Raw genomic sequence first — 21953 nt, forward strand, 5'->3', positions numbered from 1 at the left:
GGTGGCTCACACCTGTAATCCTAGCTACTCAGGAGGCTGAGATCTGAGGATCGAGGTTCAAAGCCAGCCTGGACAGGAGAGACCATGAGACTCCTAGCTCCAATAAACCACCAGAAAACCGGAAGTGGCACTGTAGCTCAAGTGGTAGAGCGCTCGCCTTGAGCTGAAGAGCTGAGGGACAGCGCCCAGGCCCAGAGTTCAAGCCCCGCGACCGACCAAAAAAAAAAAAAAAAAAAACCCAGGAGTAGCAAAAAAAAAAAAAAAAAAAAAAAAAAAAAAGCCTTTTAGCTCATAACTCCATAGTGAATAAGTCATTTGCTACTCAGGGTTACATCACAGACAAATAATTACTTGTCCCTTTTACCATAGATGCGTCAATCTGAGCCAGAAGGCGAGGGTTGTTCTGTTCCACTGCTTCTAGGCATTGGAGCATGGCGGTAACATGGGCATCACTTAGCAGGAAAGCAGTTTCTAGGAAGAAAAAAGTTACTATAGTGATGGACTTCCTCGATGGCCTTGGGAGAGAGAAGCTGAAGGAAAGAGTAAAGGAACTGAGGGGGAAACTCATGCGACTGTGGGCGGAAAGGAATTCAGAGACAAGTAAAATATAGGAGGAGCTAATTCTAGTCCAATAAGGAGATCAAAATAAGAGGCTCAAAAGTCAGAATGACCTATAACTAGATCATGGCTTTGGGTAACTGCAGCCATTATCTAACCTCAACTGCTTCTCTGGTTGAAAAACATGATGCTAACATACAACTCCCCTGGCTGTTGTGAAAAGTATAGTTTAACAATGAGTGGTGGTTATTATTATTGACTTGTATGTATCAGTGTAGGGGAATATCTTAATATAAAGCATGATTAAGTTTTTCAGAGGAGGTGAGAGAAAAGGCTAGATATCTGTTTCTGAGTAGAATCTATAGCATCAAGTGTAAAATATGAGGCTCTAACAGGTTGTCTGTCTACAGAGGAAAAGTGAGATGGAAGGCAAAAAGGAAGTATATATATGAAGCAACCCTAAAAGACCTCTACCTACCTGTGTAGAATTTCCTGATATACTGTCTATCTCCAAGCAGAGGCCGGAGTTGGGCTGAGAGGCAGTGGGACTGCAGGCTGTGCTGTAACCACAGCTCTGCCACAGCACGCTCATTCACACCATCAGTGCTGCTTTGGCCATTCTCATGCAAGTTGATGAACTAGGAGACAAAGAGACATGAATTAAAATATATATCAAAAAAGTTCAGCTGGGTGCCAATGGCTCATGCCTATAATCCTAGCTACTCAGGAGGCTGAGATCTGAGGATCACAGTTTGAAGCCAGCCTGGGAGGAAGAGTCCCTGTGAGATTTTTATCCACTCAAATTATCTAATTAACCACTCAAAAACTAGAAGCGGAGCTATGGCTCCACTTCTAGCATTAAACAAAAAGAAGCTCAGGGGTAGAGCTCAGGTCCAGAGTTCAAACCCCAAGACCAATATGGGGTGGGGGGGAGTACAGAAACACAGAGGACTAATCACCTGAGAACCACATCTAGAGGACACTGGGGGAGGAGAATGAAATAGAGATTAATAGCTTAACTGCTATAATGGGTCTCCAATAAGGCACTGAGCAGTAAAGTCCTGATATGCAACTGTGGGAGAGACAAAGCTGCTATATCTGGTTCTTTACATTCTAGCTTCAAAGAGACAGTTGTACTGGGATATTCAAAGGAATATCCTCTTGGACTTTCTCATAGAGTTCTCTATTTCAGGAGGCCTCCAGAAAGGAATGCAAGAAAATTGTTAGGGAGAAGGATTTAGGCAAATGCTACCAAAGACTTTCCACCAAAGAAAAACCAACCCGGGCTGGGAAGGTGGCTTAACGGTAGAGCACTTGCCTTGCATGCCTGAGGCCCTGGGTTCCATTCCTCAGCACCACATAAGCAAAAAGAGAAAAGCCGGAAGTGGTGCTATGGCTCAAGTGGTAGAGCGCTAGCTTTGAGCTGAAGAGCTGAGGGACAGCGCCCAGGCCCGGAGTTCAGGCCCCATGACCGGACCCAAAAACAAAAACAAAAAAAAAGAAAAACCAACCAGTCACTTTTTTTTTTTTTTTTTTTTTGCCAGTCCTGGGCTTGAACTCAGAGCCTAGGCTCTGTCCCTAAGCTGCTTTTGCTTAAGGCTACCACTCTACCATTTGAGTCACAGAGCCACTTCTGGCTTTTTGTGTTTATGTGTTATTGAGGAATTGAACTCAGGGCTTCATGCATGCTAGCAAGCACTCTACCACTAAGCCACATTCCCAGCCAGTCGCTTCTTTTTCAGTCTAGCCATAGTATTCTCTATTTGGAACTTCCTCCTTGAAAGTTTCTAAACTCATAGTCTAGGACCAGTGCAACAAAATGTATGAATGGCAACTTCTAGCAGCTTCTATCAGGAAATCTCTGCAGCAACATATTTTAGAAAAGAAATCTGAAAGATAGATGTAGTAGTACACACTTGTAATCCTAGCCCTTGAGAGACAGGAAGACTGCAAGTTTGAGTCCAGCCTGGACTATAGAACAAGGCCTTGTCTCAAAACAAACAAATGAAAAGAATAAAAATAGAAAAGATGGAAAGAGGCTTATTTGAAAATATAAAAGAAGGAAAAAGATAAGCCACAGTATGACACCTGTAACTTGGTAACTGATCATTTAAAAGTTACTTTTATAAAGGGGATCCAAATAGGGAAAGATGAAGTAAAACTCTCCCTCCTTGCAGATGACATGACCTTGTATTTAAAGAATCCCACAGACTCCACTCCCAAATTACTCAAGCTGATTTGAAACTTTGGCAAAGTAGCAGAGTAAAAATTAACCCTCAAAAATCAATGGCTTTTCTGTATGCCAACAATGAGAAGAGCACAGCTGAAATCAGGAAAGCAACTCCATTTGTAACAGCCCCACAAAAAATAAAATACCTAGGAGTTAACTTAACCAAAGAAGTGAAGGACCTCTATGATGAAAACTTTAAAAACCTGAAAAAGGAAATCAAAACAGAACTTAAAAAGTGGAAAAACCAGGGGCTGGGAAGGTGGCTCAGTGGTAGAGTGCATGCTTTGCATGCCAGAGACCTTGGGTTCCATTCTTCAGCACCACATAAGCAAAAAGAAAAAAAAAAGCCAGAAGTGGCGCTGTGGCTCAAGTGGTAGAGTGCTAGCCTTGAGCTCAAGAGCTGAGGGACAGCGCCCAGGCCCAGAGTTCAGGCCCCATAACGGGACCCAAAAAAACAAACAAACAAAAAAAAAAAGTGGAAAAACCTCCCATGCTCCTGGATTAGAAGGATCAACATCATGAAAATGGCAATACTTCCCAAAGCTATCTACAAATTCAATGTGATACCTATCAATATTCCAACTTCATTCTTCAAGGAAATAGAAGAGGCAATCCAAAAATTCATATGGAACAATAAAAGACCCCAAATAGCAAAAATGATCCTCAACAGAAAGAACAGTGCTGGAGGAATATCAATACCAAATTTCAAAATCTACTACAAAGCCATAGTAATCAAAACAGCTTGGTACTGGCACAAGAACAGATTTCAGGACTAATGGAATAGAATTGAAAACCCAGAAATGAACCCACAGATCAACAGTCACCGAATCTTCCATAAGGGAGCTAAAACAATAGAATGGAAGAAAGACAGCCTCTTCAGTAAATGGTGCTGGCAAAATTGGTTAATCACTTGTAAAAATCTAAATCTAGATCCTTATATATCACCCTGCACCAGAATCAACTCCAAATGGATCAAAGACCTCAGAGTCAAAGCAGACTCCCTGAAAACATTATAAGATGGAATAGGAGAAACCCTAGGTCTCCTTGGCACAGGCCGAAAATTTCTTAATAGAGACCCAGAAAAACAACAAATCAAAGAAAGGTTGGACAAATGGATTGCATGAAGTTGTAGAGCTTCTGCATGGCAAAGGACATAGTTAGCAAGATCAATAGAAAGCCCATGGATTGGGAGAAGATCTTCACTAGCCATACAATGGACAAGGGTCTCATATCTAAAATATATCTGGAACTCAAAAAATTAAATCCCCCAACAACAAATCCTGAAAGAAACAACTGCCCAATAAATAAGTGGGCTAAAGACTTAAAGAGAAACTTCTCTGAAGAGGAAATAAGAATGGCCAATAGACACATGAAGAAATGCTCAACCTCTCTAGCCATAAAAGAAATGCAAATCCAAAGAACATTGAGATACTACCTCACCCCAGTTAGAATGGCTATAATCAAGAACTCTAATAACAACAGATACTGGAGGGGATGTGGACAGAAGGGAGCCCAACTGCATTATTGGTGGGAGTGTAAACTTGTTAACCACTTTGGAAAGTAGTATGGAGGTTCCTCAAAAGACTCCACATAGAGCTCCCCTATGACTCAGCAATCCCACTTTTGGGCATTTACCCGAATGATCACAAACAAGCTACCAGCACAACTATGTTTATTGCAGCATTATTTACCATAGCTAAGATATGGAACTAACCCAGATGCCCTTTAGTAGATGCATGGATCAAGAAAATGTGGTATATATACACAATGAAATTCTATGCCTCCATCAGAAAGCATGACATTGCCCCATTTGTTAGGAAATGGAAAGTGAAGTAAGTGAAGTAAACCAGGCACAAAGAAACATAGGTCGCATGGTTTCCCTTATTTGTAATAACTAGTATATATCTGAGTCAAGCAGATAAGATGATGTAAAGCAAAATGAACCCCAAGATAAGAACACAAGTGTTTTTTTTTTCTTTCTAACTATTGTTTCTAACATATTTATAAGGTACCATGTGATTTTTTTTGTTGCTTTGTATGTCCCTCCCCTACGGTATAATACTCCCCTGTTTTCACTGTATTTGATGTTGGTATAATTTGGGGAGCGGATGGGAAAAAACAAATTGTTTAAATAGGGATACAGGTTAACCCATTGCAACAATGAGATGTACAAGACGGTATGTCGAAAAACGAACTTTACAATTTAGGCAGAAGGGGGCAGGAATGTAGTTGTAGAGATGGGAGGGAAGGGATGGTAGGGGAAAAAAAGGAGAGGCAACAATGCTTGATAAGAAATGTACTCATTTCCTTGCTCATGTGATTGTAAACCCTCTGTACAGTATTTTCATAATAAAAAACTTATTAAAAAAAAAGTTAGGTGCTGGGAAGGTGGCTCAGTGGTAGAGTGCTTGCCTTGCATGTATGAGGCCCTGTTCAATTACTCAGCACCACATAAGCAAAAAGAAAAAAGCAGGAAGTGGCACTGTGGTTCAAGTGGTAGAGTATCAGCCTTGAGCAGAAAAACCAAGCAAAACTGGGCACATGTGGCTCACAGCCATAGCTACTCAGGGGTTTGAGATCTAAGAATCATGGTTCAAAGCCAGCTTACACAGGAAAGTTTGTAAGATTTGGATCTACAATTAACAAGTAAAAACGTGGAGGTGGAGCTGTGGCTCACAGTGGTAGCGCACTAGACTTGAGCAAAGAGAGCTCAGGGACAGTGGCCAGGTCCTAAGTTCAAGCCCCTATAATGGACCAAAAAAAAAAAAAAGGAAACTGTTCACACTCCATTCTAGAGCAAAAGATTCTGCCAACAGAATATCAGACAATGAAGGCTTGCAGCTACACACCAGGATACCAGCTCTTTTTCCACTCTTACCTTTTCCACATGAAGGGCTGAGTGGGGACTGAGCCAACGGATATCTTTCACAAATTGCCAGTAATCTGTCTGGCGGCAACACACCTGCTGGAAGAAAACTCAAAATGAGCAAATCACTACCATTTTGGAACAAACCTAGTTTCACTGTTGACTTTCAAAGAGAGAGAAAAAAAAGAGCCAAACATGGTAGTACATGTCTATAATCCTAGCACTTTGGAGGTGATGATAGGTAGATCATGAATTTGGGGCCAGTCTTGGATATATAGCAAGATCCTGTTGAGAGAGAGGGGAGGGGTGGGGGGAGAGGGAGAAAGGGAGTGAGAGGAAGAGAAGGAAAGAGGGAGAGAGGAAGAGAAAAGAATAACTTTTCCTTGCCTTAGAAAAAGTTCTTGGGGGGGGGGGGGGTGGGCTGGGAAGGTGGCTCAGTGGTAGAGCACTTGCCTTGCATGCAAGAGGCCCTGGGTTCCATTCCTCAGCACCACATAAGCAAAAAGAAAAAAGTGGGAAGTGGTGTTGTGGCTCAAGTGGTAGAGTGCTAGCCTTGAGCTGAAGAGCTGAGGGACAGCACCCAGGCCCAGAGTTTAGGCCCTACGACCGGGCCCAAAAAATGAAAAATAAAAAATAAAAAAAAGAAAAGAAAAAGTTCTCGGGAGCAATGAAGAAATATGTTCACGCTTTTTAAAAAATCATTTTAGGCGGGGTACCGGTGGCTCATGCCTGTAATCCTTGCTACTCAGGCTGAGATCTGAGGATCACTGTTCAAAGCCAGCCCAGACACTAAAGTCTGTGAGACTCTTTTTTTTTTTTTTTTTTTTTTGGGTCCGGTCGTGGGGCCTGAACTCTGGGCTTGGGCGCTGTCCCTTAGCTCTTCAGCTCAAGGCTAGCACTCTGCCACTTGAGCCACAGCGCCACTTCCAGCTTATGTGGTGCTGAGGAATCGAACCCAAGGCCTCAAGTATGCAAGGCAAGTGCTCTACCACTGAGCCACCTTCCCAGCCTCGTCTGTGAGACTCTTATCTCCAATAAACCATCAGAAAACTGGAATTGGTGATGTGGCTCAAGTGGTGGAGCACTAGCCTTGAGCTGAAGAGCTGAGGGACAGTGCCTAGGCCCAGAGTTCAGGCCCTATGACCGACAAAAAAAAAAAAAGAAATCATTTTAACCATTTCTCTGAACAGGTAACATACATACAAGGTATAAAGTGAAAAAAAAAATCTAGCTTTTTACTACTTATCTCTAACATTCAGTTTCCTCTTAAAAGTGATGAAGAGTTATTTATGAAAAGCCAGAGATGAATGTCTAATAGTATCCAATGCAAGTGAAATCAAATAAGGAAATATTTGCTTTTCTTACACTACCCCATCAAAAAAGAGCTATATAGACAGCCAAAGAAATGCCCAATATGAGAACAGTCCTATGGAAGGGGCCTAGACATAATAAACAAAATGTTGTGGAGTTATTTGTTGGCGGGTTTTTTTGTTTGTTTGTCTGTCAGTTGTAGGGCTTGAACTCATAGCCTGAGCATTGTCCTTGAGGCTCTTTTGCTCAGAGCTAGCACTCTACCTCTTTGAGCCACAGCTCCACTTCCAGTTTTTGAGTGGTTAATTGGAAATATGAGTTGTGCACAGACTTTTCTGCCCAGGCTGGCTTCAAACCCTGATCCTCAGATCTCAGCCTCCTGTTTAGCTAGAATTACAAGGCATGAGCCACTGGCACCCAGCAACAAAATGTTTATATCAGCTGGGCACCAGTGTTTCATGCCTATAAAGTCCTATTTACTCAGAAGGCTGAGATCTGAGGATTGTAAAATTCACCCGAAAGGAAACGCCACATGGTTCAGGCAGGAAAAAGTTTTCCTGGGAGGAAAGCAAACTGTAGACCCACACAAAATGGAGGTGTGCAAAGGCAGAAGGGAACGAAAAAGAGAAAAAGAGAGACAAGGACTAATGTTGAGCTGGATTATATAGGGAAAGGTGGGAGGCGGGACCAAAGGGGATACAGAACCAGAGGGGACAGAAGTGATCTCAGAACCTGGGATCTTTTGCTGACTCACAGTCAGCTGATTGACAGTCAGGCGATTACTGGTTTTAGGCAGGTGAAAAGGAAAGGGAAAGGGGCTATTCTCCTGGGCAGACCTAACATCCCAGGCTTTTGATAGTTATAAATGGGCCATGATTCTCTTTGGCTACTTCCCGCTGTTAAGGGGTGTCGACATTAGGGGTAAAAAGTGGTGGTGTTGTCCAGTCTGGGGGAAAGCAACAAGCAGCAACTGTTCCTGGGTGGTGAACACATGTATATGTCCTTAGATGACATCTGAAAGAAATCTTACAAGGCAGGGGCTAAGCAATAAGAAAAAATATTAGACGAAATACAAATGTCAGAAGGGTGGGATGGGGGCAGCAAATTAAAAATTGGATGACTTGGCTAATTCCTATCTCCATTCCAGGCAGTCCTGGAGTTGGTGGAAAATGTCCCTAGCTCCTTCTAACATCTGGCAACTAGGTAGGGGAGAGTATGGTAGACTGGTAAACAGTCAGACTCTGGGGCGGAACTGGAGTAGTTAAAGGGCCTGCTGGGAGGCCTTGGTAGATGTCTGGATACATTAGATGGACAAGCTTAACTGTGTTGATCTCCTGGATCTGATTCATTTTGAAAAAGTGAATGTAGTGGCTCCATTTAGGAGGTAACATCATCATCTCTAATTCCTCTCCATGGTTCCTTTTTCCCCAGACTGGCTGAGTCCTGGGTGTCTAGGTGCTCATTGCTGGGATAGCTCATCCCAGTTGGCATTCACAGGGTTTCAACTCAAGACCTGGACACTGCCCCTCAGCACTTCTTTTTTTTTTTTTTTTTGGTCGGTCGTGGGGCTTGAACTCTGGGCCTGGGAGCTGTCCCTCAGCTCTTCAGCTCAAGGTGAGCGCTCTACCACTTGAGCTACAGTGCCACTTCCGGTTTTCTGGTGGTTTATTGGAGATAGGAGTCTCACGGTCTTTCCTGCCCGGGCTGGCTTTGAACTGCAATCCTCAGATCTCAGCCTCCTGAGTAGCTAGGGTTACAGGCGTGAGCCACCAGCGCCCGGCTCCCCTCAGCACTTCTGCTCAAGGCTAGTGTTCTACAGTGCCACTTTGAGTCACAGTGCCACTTCCAGTGTTTGGCTGGTTAATTAGAGATAAGAGTCTCTTGAGGAGCTGGGAAGGTGGTTCAGTGGTAGAGCACTTGCCTTGCATTCAAGAGGCCCTGGGTTCAATTCCTTAGCACCACATAAGCAAAAAGAAAAAAGCCAGAAGTAGCGCTGTGGCTCAAGTGGTAGAGCGCTAGCCTTGAGCTGAAGAGCTGAGGGACAGTGCCGAGACCCAGAGTTCAGGCCCCACAACCAGACCAAAAAAAAAAAAAAAGAATCTCTTGACCCATGCTTCCAGCCTGGCTCTTTGCTGGTCTCAGATGAATTTTTCTGCCTGGGCTAGCCTTGAACTACAGTCCTCAGATCAAATGAGTCTTTGCCAAAAATCCCTTTTTATTTCCAATTAAAGCAACAAGGAGACCAACAGAAATAATGAACAGATCTTACTTATAACTTGTTAAGAACTGACCAACAAATACTTGTCACAGTTATGGGTCTGGCTAGATACTACAAGGGGGAAAATCTGTAACAAAATTCAGTGGACATGATGACAGTTTAACTGCATATAGCACTTTACTACTGAAGATTGAAATAAACCATTGTCAGCTCTGAATTCAAGATGGCTTACATAATTAGAAAACAAATAATAAAAACTTGACAAACTTAAAAGTGCACAAACAGGGGCTGGGAAGGTGGCTCAGTGGTAGAGCACTTGCCTTGCATGCATGAGGCTCTGGGTTCGATTCCTCAGCACCACATAAGCAAAAAGAAAAAAGCCGGAAGTGGCGCTGTGGCTCAAGTGGTAGAGCACTAGCCTTGAGCTGAAGAGCTGAGGGACAGTACCCAGGCCCAGAGTTCAAGCCCCATGACTGGACCAAAATAAAAAAAAAAGTGCACAAACAATTACTTTCATAAAGGGACATAAAGAATGACAAGGAAGCTGGGCGCCGGTGGCTCACGCCTGTAATCCTAGCTACTCAGGAGGCTGAGATCTGAGGATCGCGGTTCAAAGCCAGCCTGGGCAGGAAAGTCCATGAGACTCCTATCTCCAATAAACCACTAGAAAACCGGAAGTGGCGCTGTGGCTCAAGTGGTAGAGTGCTAGCCTTGAGCTGAAGAGCTGAGGGTCAGCACCGAGGCCCAGAGTTCAAGCCCCATGATCAACAAAAAAAAAGAAAGAAAGAAAGAATGACAAGGATCACAGTTCAAAGCCAACCTGGGCAGGAAAGTTTATGAGGCTCGTATCTCCAATTAAACACACCAAAAAGAAAAAGCCAGAAGTAGAACTGTGGTTCAATTGATGAGTGTTAAAAAAAAAAAAAAAAAAAAAGAGTGCTAGTTTTGAGCAAAAAAGCTCAGGGACAGCCTTGATCTGTACAGGCCCTGAGTTCAAGTCCCACAACTGACAGAAACAAAAAACAAAACAAGCAAACAAAAAACTTCTCAAGGTGGGGAAGGAAAGTAGGAGAAAAATGAGGGAAAGGGTAACAAGTTTTGACAAGAAATGTACTTACTATCTTACTTATGTAATTGTAACCCCTCTGCACATCACTTGGCAATAAAAATAAAAGAAAAAAACTTCTCAACAAAATGCTAGCTTGTCAAATCAAACCACACATCAAAAAGACTCTTGTTATTTTTTTATTTTTTTCCCAGCCCCCAAAAGACTATGAATGAGCAAATGGAATTCATCTCAGGTATCCAAGTCTGGTTTCATATGCATACATCAATAAATATAATACATTTCACATCAGGATGAGGGACAAAATAAGCATGGTCATCTCAATAGAAACAGAAGGGAGCGGGGGAGATGGGAAGGGATGGAAAGGGGAAACAAAGGAGAAGGCAACAATGCTTGACAAAAAATGCACTCATTACCTTGCCCATGTAATTGTAACCCCTCTGTACGGTATTTTCACACACACACACAAAAAAAAGAAACAGAAGGGAAACTTCTAAATTTCTCTGAAGAGTGAAGGATATAGCTCACTGGTAGACCACTTACCTAGTGTATGGGAAGCCTTGGGTCTGGAAAAAAAAGCAAAATAATAATATGCACATCTGAGGGGCTGGGAAGGTGGCTCAGTGGTGGTAGAGTGCTTGCCTTGCATGCATGAGGCCCTGGGTTCAATTCCTCAGCACCACATAACCAGAAAAGGCTGGAAGTGGTGCTGTGGTTCAAGTGGTAGAGAGCTAGCCTTGAGCTGTAGAGTTAAGGGACAGTGCCCAGGCCCAGAGTTCAGGCCCCACGACCAAAAAAAAAATTTTTTTAATAATAATATACACATCTGAAATACTATAGTGAAACCCCATTGTACAATTAATACACACTGAAATCAAAAGACAGAAAAGTAAAACAGAGTCTGCTGTGGGACTAGACACCCATGGGAGGGGGGAGGGTGAATGAGGATGAAGTTGAAGCAGTTTGTTTGCCTGTATGAAAATAGAACAGTGAAATTTAATAAAATTGTCTAAGAAGGGGGAGAAGGGTAAGAGAGAGTCATAGAAGTGATATTGATGGGGTTCCTTGTATACATACATGGAAATGTTGCAATGAGACTCCTTAGTACAATTAATGTATGCTAATAAAATTTTATTGGAGTTATGCATCTAAGAACAGTTTCTTCTAGGTGGTAATGAAAAGGAGACTCCTGTTCACTCTATCAGCTAAACTGTCTGAGAGACTGGGTTATTAAAATGTTTTCCCTTATGGTTGGGAGGTAGGGAAGGAAGGGATGGTAGGGGATAAACAAAGGAGGAAGTAACAACGCTCCATAGGAAATGTACTCATTACCTTACTCATGGAACTGTAACCCCTCTATACACTATTTTTACAATAAAAAACATTTTTTAAAAATGTTTTCCATTATGGAAGGACTAAAAACCTAAATACAGGCTGCTCAGAAAATGAGACCCAGCTAAGAATATGGTCATAATGTTATAGCTTCCCCAAAGCCTTGAATGCTTTGGAAAAAAAAAAACAAAATACAACTGAGTTACATGACATCCTTCTGAAAACAGAGAGAAGATAAGGCCAGCATGAATCATCATACTCCTTCCTCCCCCAAGGAAACAACACTCAGAATAGTTTCCTGATGACACAGAAGCCAAATACCCTTGACAGTTTTAATATTTGGGAAAAAAAGGGGAAAACAAAGTTTTTGACACAGACTCTAATTCTTACAACTTTACAAGGCACATAGAGCAGCAATGAAACAGACATGAATCTTCTGTTTCTGATTCTTTCTTCTAGATCCTCCATCTGCTAAGTGTGTATGTCCATGACCAAGTGCCTGATTTTCTCTACTTCCACTTAGTAACACTACTACTGTTTTGTAAATGACCACATACTTGAATATTTTTCATTCTGATAACAAAAGGCTTGCACAAATATCACTAATAAGACATATTAAGTGTGTTTTGCACTTGCCAAACATTTCATTTGAGATTCTTAAAAAATGTATTAGCAAGTCATTTTTTGAATCAGAGGTTTATACCTATAATTCTAGCTACTCAAGGAGATGAGACATGGAGACTGCAGTCCAAAGACAGCCCTGGTAGAGAAGTCCGAGAGATAACATCTCCAATTAACCAACAAAAAGCCATGATGGAGGTACCATTCAAAGTGTCAGCCATAAGCAGTTAAGCAAAGAGAGTGAAGCAGAGTCAAGTCCCAGTACTGGCAAAAATAAAAATAAAAAGACCACTGAGCTCATTTAAGGACAATTTTTCTTTCTTTGGTGGTTCTGGAGTGATCCATGCCTCCAATATTTTGCCTATTTTAGGCTTCTCATTATGACATGAGTGTACTACCTTGCCTAACTTATTCTATGGAAATTAATCTTGCAGACTTTTCTGCCCTGGCTGTCCTGAAACCTGAAATTCAGATTCTTCTGACCTCATTCTGCTATGTAGCTAGGATAACAGGTGCACACCTGTTACCACACCCAGCTATTGGTTGAGAAGAGGTCTTGCAAATGTTTCTGCTGGGACTAACATTGATCCTCCAGAGCTCAGCCTCCCAAATAGCTATGATTACTGGTATCTGTCACCCAGGTAGGACAATCATCTATCTTTAAAATCCTTAAGAAGGACTGAAATTATTCTTAAAAGTCAAACCTAGACTAACTTCTCCATTAAATCCTGAAAATATCTAACAGGAACACTGATTTAAGGACCAAACTCAAGCTGGGCACTGGTGGTTCACCCTATAATCCTAGCTATATGGAAGGCTGAGATCTGAGAATCATGGTTCAAAGCCAGCCCGGGTAGGAAAGTCCGTGAGATTCTTATCTCTAATAAACCACTAGAAAACCGGAAACGGTGCTGTGGCTCAAGTGGTAGAGTGCTCCCCTTGAGCTGAAGAGCGCAAGGACAGCACCCAAGCCCAGAGTTCAAGCCCCACGACCGGCCAAAAAAAAAAAAGACAGAACTCAGATAATATTCTCATATTTCTCAAGTGGTGGGTAACATATTAAATCCAAGCCAGTACAAACACTTTCATGACAATTAGCCGGTTCAGTCTTTTTCGATGTGACTTGAGCTAAGAATAAATTCTGATTATAAAAAAAGAAAGCTGGACACTGGTGGCTTATGTCTGTAGTCCTATTTAATCAGAAGGCTGAGATCCAGAAGATTATGTATGATTCAAGACCAGACAGCCTGGGCAAAAAAGTTCACTAGACTTCATCTTCAAAATAACTGGCAAAAAGGTAGGCTGGAAGAAAGGTTCAAGTGTAGAGTGCCAGCTCAGTAAGCACACTAAGCCAGTATGAAATACAGTTTGAACTCTAGTACCAACCCCCCCCCCACAAAAGAAGATATCAAAACCCAGTGATTCACTTGACAATTTTAGCCACAATCCAATCTTATTTAAAATACTGAAAATGGAATAATTCTCAAAGACACAGGAAAAAATTAAGTTCTACTGAATTCCATTTTCAAAATGCAAAGATTATCAGAATATTTGAATTAAAAAAGAAATTTAATATCAAAGTTTATACTGAAAAAATTATGCTATAACTAAATTATTACTCAAAAAAATCAACCAGCTGCCTACAAAGGAATGTTTAAAGGATAATCTAAAAATGAAAACATTTTGTATTTTGTATGTGTCCTTCGAAGGTTCTAAGAGGAAACCCCCAATGATCCAATCATTCTATTAACCACTTGTGCTAATCTTTGCTTTCTTTCACCTCTTATTTTCAATAGTAACTTCTATATGCACTACAGATTTCACATGTATTTAGAAGATGAAATCTTATTTTTCCTGCAAGCAAAGTACTTCTTTAGTGCTGTTATAAATTTAAAGTAAAGACAGTAATAACAGGGGTTAAAGGTGTGGCTCAGGTAGTAGAGTACCAGCCAATGATCAAAAGCAAGTATCAGGGGGGCTGCCTGCAGATCACCCATGCAGAAGCCGCCTGAGGCACTGGCGTCAGACCCACCGGATCTCTACAACCCGGCATCCCAGAGACACAGGGGGCTGCCTGCAGATCACCCGCGAAGAAGCCGCCTGAGTGTGGACACTGTGGACCTGACAGCTTCGATAGAGGCAGAGACAGAAAAGAATCACACAGAGCCACCACCACCCAGCCCAGCCCGCAACCACCCCAACTGAACTCGGATTGCAACAGCAACTGACGACCTACAACACACAGAAACAACTAGCTCCAGGGTGAGTACCCCACAGGGGAAGTGTATCCCTCAAGGGAGACCAGAGCTGGAGGGAATCCCCAGACCCTGACCTAGACTCCCTACCCCAACACCCGGACCACAGGACCCACTAAAACTGGGAACTGTTCGAGAGCTCTACCAGCCCTTGGAGCACACTCCGCTGGCCAGGCCAGAGCAAGAGTGCCCCTGGAAGGGAGCTTAAATGCCCAAGCCAGGAACAGCGCCCCTGGGTTAAGACTACCAACAGTAGAAGAAATTTGAACTGTGTCCTCCAGGCTGCATAACCTACGTGGTATACACATCAGCACAGGCCTAATGAGCGCGCTCCAGGCTGGGGCCGGAACCAGGCCTGGGGATCCGGCGCCTGAACAACACAACCAACTCCTCCCAACTGAAGTAAAAAGCTGAGCATACGCCTCAACAGAGGGGAGAAAATCAGGAAACAGCACTCCCCGGGAAGCATGCCTGTGACAACAAAAGACCTGGAGGCCCAGGACAAGAGAAGCCCAAACCCCACCAAACTCCACCCATATATCCTAGGCTGGAAATTGGGCAACACAGGCTGCCAGCACCTGATAGTAAGCAGGAGCTCAGGCTGATAAGGCGGCTCAGCAGTAGAGTGATAGTGTTGGATGTATGAGGCCCTGGATCCGATTCCTCAGCATCACAAAAGCAAAAAGGGTCAGAAGTGGTGCTGTGGCTCAAATGGTAGGGTGCCAGCCTTGAGCTGAAGAGCTGAGGGACAGCACCCAAACCTAGAGTTCAAGCCCACAACCAGCCCAAAACAAACAAACAAACAAAAACACATCAGGAGCCCATAGCAGACTCCAGTATTTGGGAGAGTGCATCCAGAGCATCTGATCTTCCCAAGAGCACCCGTAGGAGCAAACACAAGCAGTCTAGGCTGCTCAACCCTTCCAAAGGCGGGAATTGCCAGCAATCTACAGCAGAGAGCTGAGAATCCTAAGTAGGTCAGAACAGCAGCTGGAAATAGGCTCCCAACAGAACCCAGATCAGGCACAGACTCTCTCTACCAATACAGAATCAGCAACCAAGCAAAGACAGACACACCAAAACAAAATTGCAGAGCAGTCTCCTGAACCCCCATGCAAAAATCACAGAGAAAAATCACAAGGTTTACCACCACCCAGGACAGCAAGCTCACCTCAAAAGCCAGCAGCCACGCAGGGGAGAGCCCCAGTGGGAGCAAAGCAGGAATGGAAGACAAAAGCTACATCCAAGGGTTGCTGGAGGCAGTGACTCAAGAAATTAAGCGAGAAATTGATCAGAAATTGAAAGAGCACAAGGATGAACTATCAAAAGAGATACAGGATATCAAACAAGAGTTGGACGCAAAAATAGAAGCTGTACAAACCTCAGTAAGAAGTGAGATAAACGCCAAATTAGAGGTAATACATACTGAGATCAGTACTATGAGAACCAACATTGAATCCATAAAGGGATCCATTTCCTCCATGCAAACCACAATAGAAACCACGGTCAACAGAGTGAATGAAATTGAAGGTAGAGTGTCAGATACAGAAGACAGAATACACCAACTGGACCAAAAAGTGACAGATATGGAAAAATCACTCAAATTAAACCAAAGGGAGATTCAAGAGCAAGCAGATAATGCCAAGAAATTTAACCTTCATATAATCGGAGTGGACGAAGGTGAGGAATTCCAGAGCAAGGGAATGCAACACCTATTCAACAAGATAGTCAGTGAAAATTTTCCCCACCTCAAAAAGGAGCATCTTACCTACATTACAGAAGCGTATAGAACACCCAACAAGCAAGATCCCAGGAGAAACACTTCTAGACACATTATAGTAAAAATGATAGATCTGAATAATAAGGAAACAATCCTGCATGCAGCAAAAATGAAGAAGGAGCTATACTACAAAGGGAAAAAAATTAGAATCACTGCAGATCTCTCCATACAAACAATGAATGCAAGAAAAGCCTGGGAAAGCACCATACGAGCCCTGAAAGCCAATAACTGCCAACCCAGACTGATATACCCGGCAAAGCTAGCATTCACATTCGATGGAGAACTGAAAACTTTTAATAGCAAAGAAAAACTAAATGAATACATAAACATTAAGCCAGCATTACAAAGAATTCTAAGAGGGGGGACACAACCTGAAGAAAGCAACCAGGAACTGGGGCCTGCCCCAAACAGGCTTTACTCAAAGTCTAACTGAGCAAGCACAGGAGGAAAGGAAAGAAGAAAAACAGGAAAACGGAATGGCAGGGACAACAATGCATCTCTCTATACTTTCTCTTAATATAAATGGGCTGAATTCGCCAATTAAAAGAAAACGAACTGAGGACTGGATCAGAAAACAAGACCCATCTATCTGTTGCCTTCAGGAGACCCACCTCTCAGCCAAACATACAAACAAACTCAGAATGAAGGGGTGGAAAAGGATCTACCAATCAAACACCCCCAGTAAGAAAGCAGGTGTAGCTATCCTGATATCTGACAAAATAAACTTTTCATTAAAATCAGTACAGAAAGACAAGGATGGACACTACATATTAATACAGGGAACAATCCAAGAGGAGGATATAACCATCATCAACTTATATGCCCCAAATATTGGTGCACCCAGATATGTTAAACAAATGCTCTCAAACTTACAGAATAAAATAGATCCCAATATGATAATACTAGGAGACTTTAACACACCACTCTCACCAAAGGACAGGTCTACCAACCAGAGGATTGGCAAAGAAGCTACCGAATTAAGTGAGGCCATACTTCAAGCGGAATTAACTGACATCTACCGAGTATTTCACCCTAAAACAACACAGTACACATTCTTCTCAGCACTCATGGAACTTTCTCCAAAATAGACCATATCATAGTTCATGCAAGGAACTTAAGCAAATACAAAGGGATCGACATAATCCCCTGTATCCTATCTGACCACAGTGGAATCAAGCTAGCTCTCAGTAACAAAGCATACCGCAGAAATTTCTCTAATACATGGAAATTGAACAGCACACTCCTTAACAATGCCTGGGTAACGGAAGAGATCAGAGAAGAAATAAAGCATTTCCTACAACTCAATGAAAATGAAAACACCTCACAAAGAAACTTGTGGGACACAGCAAAAGCAGTCCTGAGGGGCAAATTTATTGCCCTCAGTGCCCACATCAAGAGAATGGAGACAGGGGCTGGGAAGGTGGCTCAGTGGTAGAGCACTTGCCTTGCATGCCTGAGGCCCTAGGTTCGATTCCTCAGCACCACATAAGCAAAAAGAAAAAAAAAAAGCCGGAAGTGGCGCTGTGGCTCAAGTGGTAGAGCGCTAGCCTTGAGCTGAAGAGCTGAGGGACAGCGCTCAGGCCCAGAGTTCAGGCCCCACGACCGTACCAAAAAAAAAAAAAAAGAGAATGGAGACAGACCAAGTAAATAATCTCATGTTGCAATTAAAACAGCTAGAAAAACAAGAAAAAATGGGACCTAAAGTTACTAGATGAAGCCAGATAACCAAATTAAGAGCAGAGATGAACCAATTAGAAAATCAGAAAATCATAACAAAAATAAACCAAACAAAAAGCTGGTTCTTTGAAAAAATAAACAAAATTGATGGCCCGGTGGCAAGATTAATTAAAAAAAGAGGAGAGGTAACCCATATTAACAGGATTAGGGATGTCAAGGGAAACATCACAACACGTACCCAAGATATCCAAACAATTCTAACAGACTACTTTCAAAAGTTATACTCTCTAAAGGAAGAAAATCTGGCAGAAATGGATGCATTTTTAGAGAAATACAAGTTGCCCAAACTGAGCAAAGAAGAAGTTAACCAATTAAATAAGCCAATACCCTATAATGAGATACAGGAAGCTATCAAAAGTCTTCCAACAAAAAAAAGCCCAGGACCAGATGGATTCACAGCAGAATTCTATAAGACCTTTAAACAAGAACTAATACCCATACTCTTCAAGCTCTTCAGAGAAACAGAGAAGGAGGGAGCTATCCCAAACTCATTCTACGAAGCCAATATCACACTCATCCCCAAACCAGGCAAAGACCCAACCAAAAAGGAGAATTATAGGCCAATCTCCTTGATGAACACAGATGCAAAGATCCTTAACAAGATTCTAGCTAACAGAATCCAGAAACACATAAAAAAATTATACACTGTGACCAGGTAGGCTTCATCCCAGAGACACAGGGATTGTTTAACATACGTAAGACAATAAATGTAATCCAACATATCAACAGAGCCAAGGTCAAGAATCACATGATTATCGCCACAGATGCAGAAAAGGCCTTTGATAAAATTCAACATTCATTCATGCTAAAAGCTCTGGAGAAAATAGGAATAGAAGGAACATTTCTAAAAACAATAAAAGCCATTTATGACAGACCAATAGCCAATATTATACTTAATGGGGAAAAGCTACAACCAATTCTCCTAAAATCAGGAACAAGGCAAGGATGCCCACTGTCTCCACTCCTCTTCAATATAGTCCTGGAACCCTTAGCCAGGGCAATAAGGCAAGAAAAAGACATTAAAGGGATCCGCATAGGGAAAGAAGAAGTTAAACTATCCCTTTTTGCAGACGACATGATACTATACCTTCACGATCCCAAAAACTCCATCCCCAAACTCTTAGAAATCATAAATCACTTCGGCAAAATAGCAGGATACAAAATAAACCCACAAAAATCAGTTGCCTTCCTGTACACTGACAATGTACAAGAAGAGAGGGAAATAAAGGGAGCAACCCCATTCACAATAACCTCCCAAAAAATAAAATATTTAGGAATTAACCTAACCAAAGATGTAAAAGAACTATTTAATGAAAACTATAAAAAGTTAAAGAAAGAAATTGCAGAAGACACTAGGAAATGGAAAGACCTCTCATGCTCCTGGATAGGCCGACTTAATATAGTAAAGATGGTAATACTTCCAAAACTAATATACAAATTCAATGCAATTCCTATTAAAATCCCAATGACATACATCACTGAAATACAGAAAACAGTCCAAAAATTCATATGGAACTACAAAAGACCTAGAATAGCCAAAACAATTCGAGGGAATAAAGACAATATGGGAGGGCTATCCATGCCGAACTTCAAACTCTACTACAGAGCTATAATAACAAAGATAGCATGGTACTGGCACAAAAACGACCCGAAGACCAATGGAACAGAATAGAAGATCCAGAAACAAATCCACAGGCCTACAGCCAGCTGATATTTGACAAAGGAGCCAAAGACATACAATGGAAGAAACACAGCCTCTTCAACCGCTGGTGCTGGGAAAACTGGGCGGCCACATGCAGAAAACTAAAAGTGGACCCCAGCCTATCACCATGCACCAACATCAACTCAAAATGGATTAAAGACCTTAACATTAAACCTGAATCTCTGAAACTACTGCAGGACAGAGTAGGAGAGACACTTGAACTAATAGGCACAGGAAGGAACTTCCTGAACAGAGTCCCAGGGTCACAACAAGTTGGAGAGAGACTCGACAAATGGGACTACCTTAAAATAAAAAGCTTCTGCACAGCTAAATCTATTGCAACTAAGCTAGAAAGACAACCAACTAATTGGGAAAAAATATTTACCAGCAATATATCAGACAAAGGGTTAACATCCTGTATATACAGGGAACTCAAGAAACTAATCCCTCCCAAACCTAACAAACCAATTACTAAATCGGCAAGGGAACTAAAGAGGGACTTCTCAAATGAAGAAATAAAAATGGCAAAGAAACACATGAGGAAATGTTCATCATCCCTGGTGGTGAAGGAAATGCAAATAAAGACAACCCTGAGATACCACCTTACCCTAGTCAGAATGTCCCACATCTACAAATCAGCCAACGACAAATGCTGGAGGGGATGTGGAGAAAGAGGAACCCTATTACACTGCTGGTGGGAATGTACACTTATACAACCACTTTGGAAAGCATGTCCTTAGAAAGCTAAAGATTGACCTCCCTTACGACCCAGTCATACCACTTCTAGGCATCTACCCTGAACAACAGGAACCAATATACAAGGACACGTGCACCTCCATGTTTATTGCAGCACTGTTCACAATAGCTAGGATATGGAAACAACCCAGATGCCCCACCACAGATGAATGGATCCAAAAATTGTGGTATCTATAACAATGGAATATTATGCAGCCATTAGAAATGACAAAATAATGGCATTTGCAGGGAAATGGATGAAGCTAGAAGGAATCATGTTGAGCGAGGTAAGCCAAGAACGAAGAGACAAACGGTACATGGTCTCCCTGATAAGTGGATGCTAAATCCAAAATGTTAGGTGATACGACAAAACTAACAGGACTTAAGAAACAAAGAACTCCCACTCATCTGGTTGAACCACTACTAAATATCCCCATGCTGTTGATCACATATATGGTATATAACATGTGAACACCGTTATATGTTACAGACTGTGATAGACAATTTGCTCCAGGAAAGTTAGAATGAACTTGTGACTTTAAATGAGCATCATTATTCCACAATACTGTGAAATTCTGGAAATTATGTAATCACTTAATCACAATCAAAAAAAAAAAAAAAAAAAGAACCTCGGGGAAGGTAGGGAGGGAGGGGATGGTAGGGGGAAAACAATGGAGGGGGTAACAATGTTCAAGAGGAAGTGTACCCATTACCTCACTCATGTAACTGTAACCCTCTGTATAGTATCTTTACAATAAAAAAAAAAAAAAAAAGAAAGTTAAAAAAAAAAAAAGCAAGTATCAGATATTGAGTTCAAGTTCTGGTCTCAGATTTAAAAAAAAAAGATAGTAATAGTCTAAATTAAAGGAACAAAAATTTAAAATCTAAATGAAAGACAGTCAGAGGGAAAAATAATTTTGCATCATGAAAGAAATATAGTTCTAATTATACCAGTCTTATCAAGCATGCAAGTACTCAGCACCAGAACAAACAATGGTCTCTATGCAAAACTATTTCACAAAGGACAGTATGTTCAATTTAATAGAGCTCATGCTTCTTTTTATTCAATAAAAACATTTCCTGAATGATAGAGACTGAATAAAAAAAAATTTTGCCAGTCCCGGGGCTTGAACTCAAGGCCTGAGCACAATCCCTGAGCTTTTGTGCTTAAGGCTAGCTCTCTATCACTTGAGCCAGAGTTCAAGTGTTTTGATGATAAATTGGAGATAAGAGTCTCAAGGATTTCTCTGCCTTGGTTGTCTTTAAACCACAATCCTCAGATCTCAGCTCAGGAGTAGCTAGGATTACACACTGGTTAGTGCCCAGTAAAACTGAATAGATTCTTTGACTTGGCTCCTTTTCTTCCTTTATCCTGCCCTCAAGACTTTATAGATTACTTAGGAGGAGTAAACTGAGATCTGAAGATTGTGGTTCCAAGCCAGCTTAGGTAGGAAAGCCTAACTAAGAAGATTCTTATCTTCAATTAACCAACAAAAGCTGGAAGTAGAGGTGTGATTCAAGCAATAAGATTGTCTGCCTTGA

The 21953-nt window shown here is 41.8% G+C and overlaps 1 protein-coding gene across 9 annotated transcripts in view; it reads right to left on the reverse strand.

Moving 5' to 3' along the window:
- The window catches only part of Rubcn (rubicon autophagy regulator), a 78720-nt gene that overhangs the window by 35273 nt on the left and 21494 nt on the right, over positions 1-21953 (reverse strand). For 5 of the 9 annotated variants that reach the window (XM_070029983.1, XM_070029981.1, XM_070029977.1 and 2 more), the window contains exons 3-5: positions 5667-5753; positions 1037-1196; positions 365-471 (exon numbers count right to left, since the gene is read on the reverse strand). In XM_070029983.1, the coding sequence (XP_069886084.1) occupies positions 365-471; positions 1037-1196; positions 5667-5753 (354 nt within the window). The remainder of the gene's footprint in view (positions 1-364; positions 472-1036; positions 1197-5666; positions 5754-21953) is intronic. The other 4 variants (XM_070029982.1, XM_070029979.1, XM_070029976.1 and 1 more) reach the window with 2 other exon arrangements.

This window comes from Dipodomys merriami, unplaced genomic scaffold (genome assembly GCF_024711535.1).
Source record: "Dipodomys merriami isolate MVZ:Mamm:240054 unplaced genomic scaffold, mDipMer1.0.p SCAF_2, whole genome shotgun sequence".
Lineage (NCBI taxonomy): Eukaryota > Metazoa > Chordata > Mammalia > Rodentia > Heteromyidae > Dipodomys > Dipodomys merriami.